The 4,294-nt window shown below is 40.6% G+C and overlaps 1 protein-coding gene across 3 annotated transcripts; it reads right to left on the bottom strand.

Moving 5' to 3' along the window:
* Window positions 1-933: 933 nt before the first annotated feature.
* On the bottom strand, window positions 934-4,294 carry zfand2a (zinc finger, AN1-type domain 2A). Of its 3 annotated transcripts, none has more exons than XM_077525367.1 (10): window positions 4,085-4,294; window positions 3,332-3,408; window positions 3,155-3,249; window positions 2,875-3,006; window positions 2,349-2,500; window positions 2,152-2,268; window positions 1,895-1,970; window positions 1,734-1,810; window positions 1,413-1,538; window positions 934-1,290 (listed from the first exon to the last, which is right to left on the bottom strand). In XM_077525367.1, exons 2-10 carry the CDS (start codon window positions 3,384-3,386, stop codon window positions 990-992), a joined length of 1,131 nt encoding a protein of 376 aa, XP_077381493.1. In that variant the 5' UTR covers window positions 3,387-3,408; window positions 4,085-4,294; the 3' UTR covers window positions 934-989. The 3 variants fall into 3 exon arrangements, with proteins under 3 accessions (XP_077381493.1, XP_077381569.1, XP_077381658.1); XM_077525443.1 differs by having other exon boundaries at window positions 1,096-1,290; window positions 1,454-1,538; window positions 4,085-4,288; XM_077525532.1 differs by lacking the exons at window positions 934-1,290; window positions 1,413-1,538; window positions 1,734-1,810; window positions 1,895-1,970; window positions 2,152-2,268 and having other exon boundaries at window positions 2,345-2,500; window positions 4,085-4,292.

Genomic DNA, 4,294 nt, shown 5'->3' with positions numbered 1-4,294 from the left:
GTCCAACTACAACACATCAAAACAGGTGACTAATATAATTTTTTTTTCCCACCCATTGCATGTACATAGATAAAAGCTGGCCGTTGCATGCTATACCATGGCAATCTATAATAATAGAATTTCACAGTGCAATCACGATTCAAGAGTAGCCCGTCATTTCCACAATGACTGCTGTGAGCCATTCCTGGAGTTCTCTCATCTTCCCTGAGGAATGGAACGAGAAGAGATGAGGGGACAGCAGGTGCAGCTTCTGCCTCAACAAGTGCAAATTCCAAATGTGTCACGACAGAGGCTCCACACTACAGAGTGGTCAAGACTGTTGATTTGTTTATATATGTATACTGGAGTGGTCAAGGTAGCTTCAGAGCTTGAAAATGAAGCAATTCAAGCTGTTGACGATAGGACACCATTTCAGGTCACTTTTAAACACCTTGAAATTGATTACACACTATATTTACACAATATTTTAATACACAGATGCATCTCATAAACAATGAAATAAAAATAGATTACTTCAGTAGGAATTAGACTTCGAGGCTTTATCTAATGAATGTGATGAGCTTGACTTTTTAAAATTAAACTACTGAAAAACTTTTCTCTGATATTTTTTTATTCATTGAGCTGCCTCTATATATTGTATTGTGTTATGTCTTGTAAAAAATGAATGATCCGTTTATCTAATAGCTATTAAGTTTGCACAAACAAAACACACAAAATAATTTCATTCAAAAGTTAACATGATTATTTAATAAATTTATTTTCAGGCTTCTTAATTATTTTAATTATTAACCTAGGAGAAACAAAATACAGTTGTGTGGAACTACTCAATACTGATGATTTTTTGTTTTGAACAGTCTACATGATGAAACTATACTGCCATCTGCTGTACATGGGTGGAATAGTGACAACACCAAGCAGATAAAACAAATGGCGGCATGTTTGAAATAATTTATTAATTCCTCATAGATGTCAATATAACCGTTTTATGATCAGCATATATATATATATAAAATATGTACAGAGCAACTCATTGGTAAAAATGACAGAACTTGCTGGGTGTCTGTGTGCTTAGTTGTCAGTGTAGAAGGCGGCAAGTGAGCAACAATTGATCCATTCATTGAATAATAATAATAAAGACAATCGTCAATGCTGGATATTGAGGACCCAGTCGGTGAGGTTTCTGGTGGAACATTACCACAGCTCGGGAAGAAGAAGAAGAAGAAGAAGAAAAAAGCAAGCTTCGGTCCAAGATTAAGAAAGGCTGCAGTTAGACTGTTTGGACTCTCGTTCCTGAAAGAAATAAAACGGATGCTTACAATCAACATCTTTCGTCATGTTTCCAAAACAACCCAACATCCTCATTGCACCCTGTGAAAGGAAGATAAGGCGGCATATTGGCCGCACGTACCTACATGCTAGAATGATAGTGTTGGCTAACTGTTCCAGCCGGTACCTGTTGTCTCTGCTGCTGGCGTCTGTATTCTTCTTCGCTAGCGGCGAGTGCCTGAGCCAACGCCAGATCCTCCTGCTCCTGCGGGCTGAGGCACAAAAACACTCTTCCAATGTAATGCTTTGCATGTTTCAAGCAACAACGTGGACTGATTCAACACATTCACTTGAGTGTGAGTACAAAAAAAAAAAAAAGAAGCATGGACTGAAATGTAAAAAATATACTATGGTCAACAATTGTTTTGATGACTTGGCACAACAGGACTCCTTGTAATCGTGCTCACCTGGGGGTGGGCTGTGTGGTTGGTCTGGACTCAGCCAGAGACATCTCAAGAGCTCTTTGTAAGGCCTGCTCGTCCGTCTGAAAGAAGAAGAAGAGACAAAGGTTGAACAGTCATGTCATATGCAACATGGAGTCCGTGCCCGTGCGATGTCCGTTGCATACCAAGCCCGCCTGAAAAGACGCTGACGGCTGCACCATATTCTGTGCCGATACAGAGGTTGGCATTGGTCGGCTGGTGCTGGAAAGACAACAGGAATTGTAGTGATTCGTAAGTGTGGCTCCCTCTAGTGGTATGAGAAGAATCACTGAACTCAAACTGCATCATGTTAGTCCATTCAACTTGAGCTAAAATCAAGTACAGTCCAAACACGGTTCAGTTGCTTCTCCCCCCCCCCAAACTCTTCTTCATTTTTCCTTACGTGCTACTGTGGCCTCTGCTGGCCGCACTGCCACCATTAGAAACGGATCTAGAGTGTCCTGGCGAGGATGAGGCCAAGGTGGAGGAAGAACCCTGAGCCCTCATTAAAGCAGCAAGTCTATGACAACAAATGTGACATGGAATTAGACCACCAGCGTTCTTACCATAGCAGTGCATTATGGTACAAATACTACCTACCCGGACTGCGACAGCGGTTTGCCGTCAGTCTTACAATCGTGGTCGAGTGGGTGTCTGTGTTTAAGACAGTAATTTAAATGACACTGGTCACATGTCACACGCATCATTTCCTTCTGCTTACACCCTCCTTTGGAACATTTGTTGGTGAATATCTGCAAGGAAGACGTTTAACTGTTACAGATGCAGTCTGTATTTCTTAACATCTTCTCCCATAGGTATATTGGCTCCTGAATAGTTCAGAAATTTTATTGATTCAGTTATGTTTATTAATTAGGATTCGACCTGAATGATTTTGGAAAATAATCCTGCCCCCCAAAATCGTGATTAAATATCCATTATTTTTTCTTTTTTTTCTCTTTTTTTTATTCCATGGTCCTCATTTTTCACCAAACACAAACATTGAAATTATAACTCCGGGCTGAACAATTACTATTAATTTATATTATTTTTTAAAAAAAAGGACCTGTAAACATGGAGGTTCCACTATATGGGATAAACATTGTTTTTTTTTTTTTTTTGTACTAACCTTTCTTTTCCGTTGCGCAGGGTCCGATTTGCAATCCCGATCGATGTGCTCCCCGACTTTAATATCAGGCATATCTCCTCTCTTTATGGGAATGGGGATGTTGCACAGTGGGCACACGGGGACCTGGACATCCTGTGTGTAATTTGGATTGTTTCATGTGTCCAGTCAGTGTAGCACAAACAAATTGACTTGAAATGTACATGGAAATAGACGTTAAATCCAAATTGAGTGCAGTGAAAATGTGATTGTGACAGCTCCAAACAGAGCAACTCTGGCTTACCTTTTTGTAAGACGAGGTGCAATTGTGGTGTGCATACGTAACGTGGTCCTTGCAGAATATCTCTTGACAGGCGTCACATTTCATGGGAAGGAAGTCTGGTGTGACAAAGCGGCTTTTTTTCCCTTCCATGTTCAAATTTAGGAGGCATTTATGATACATCTGGCTGTGCTCACCTACCTAAACGTTTGCAGGTCTTCTCTGAACAGTTTTCCCCCAAATCTGGAAACTCCATGGCATTCAAACAGAAGTCTCAGCTAAAGAAAGCACAAAAACAAGGTGCACTTGACTTGATGATTGATGTTGACGGAATTGGGACTGTGATGTTGTAAACACAACAGTTCACCGGATGATTGCTAGCAAGCGAGTAGCATTAGCTACGGTTATGTCAAGTCATCGTTACTACAAACCTAATAAACCTGCACGTTCACGAGCACACCAGGATTTAAAAGCGTGGGGATTACACACTAACTCCGGAATTACAAGGTATAATTTCCGCCATGAAACGAGACTAAACTAGTACAATAAATCAAATCAATTCAGACAACATACAGCTAGTCGCTAGCCGGGCAATGTTGAGTCGACTGAAAAGATTAGCGACTGACTGGCTTAAGTTACATAACTAATATCGACTAAAGCCACTATGGACTGACTTGGTACTAATTCTGGATAATACGATGCTGTTAAATCGCCCACCAGTGTCTCTTTTTCTCACCGACTCTTACGTGCTAACAGCTAGCATGTGGCTAACATCAATATTGACAACACTAAGTTAACAAAAAAAGTGACGGTATTAAACAAAATAGTCCAGACTAGCTTCCGTCACGTCAGATGATTTTTTTTTCATTTTTTGTAAGGTTTTGTAAAATGAGAGCGAACATTAGCTTTAGCTCCGTAGTAGTAGTAGAATGTAGCAGTGATGTTTTTACTCACCGGTTCGAATCTCGCGAATCTCGTTGTAGTCTTCCAGTTGTAGAATCAAGTAGAAATCGTAAAAGGCTTGATTCGGCGTGAAATCAACACTGTGCAACGCTCGAGGACGAGTAGACGACTGCCAAAACTTCTCTTGGACCGCTCAACCATGAAGAGACATTATTGTCAAACACGCCCCGCCCACATAGATACCTCACCGTGACACAGTAT

Source organism: Festucalex cinctus, chromosome 1, assembly GCF_051991245.1.
Source record: "Festucalex cinctus isolate MCC-2025b chromosome 1, RoL_Fcin_1.0, whole genome shotgun sequence".
NCBI lineage: Eukaryota > Metazoa > Chordata > Actinopteri > Syngnathiformes > Syngnathidae > Festucalex > Festucalex cinctus.
Note: the sequence above shows the minus strand (reverse complement) of the source record. Positions and strands in the feature narration are given on the sequence as shown.

Excerpts from the sequence above, each read along its gene's own strand:
- zfand2a (XM_077525367.1), bottom strand. The coding sequence starts at position 3,386 with ATGGAGTTTCCAGATTTGGGGGAAAACTGTTCAGAGAAGACCTGCAAA. Across the intron at positions 3,250-3,331 it reads GAAGACCTGCAAACGTTTAG|ACTTCCTTCCCATGAAATGT; the intron begins GTAGGTGAGCAC and ends TTGTCACACCAG. Across the intron at positions 1,291-1,412 it reads CAACACTATCATTCTAGCAT|GAACGAGAGTCCAAACAGTC; the intron begins GTAGGTACGTGC and ends TATTTCTTTCAG.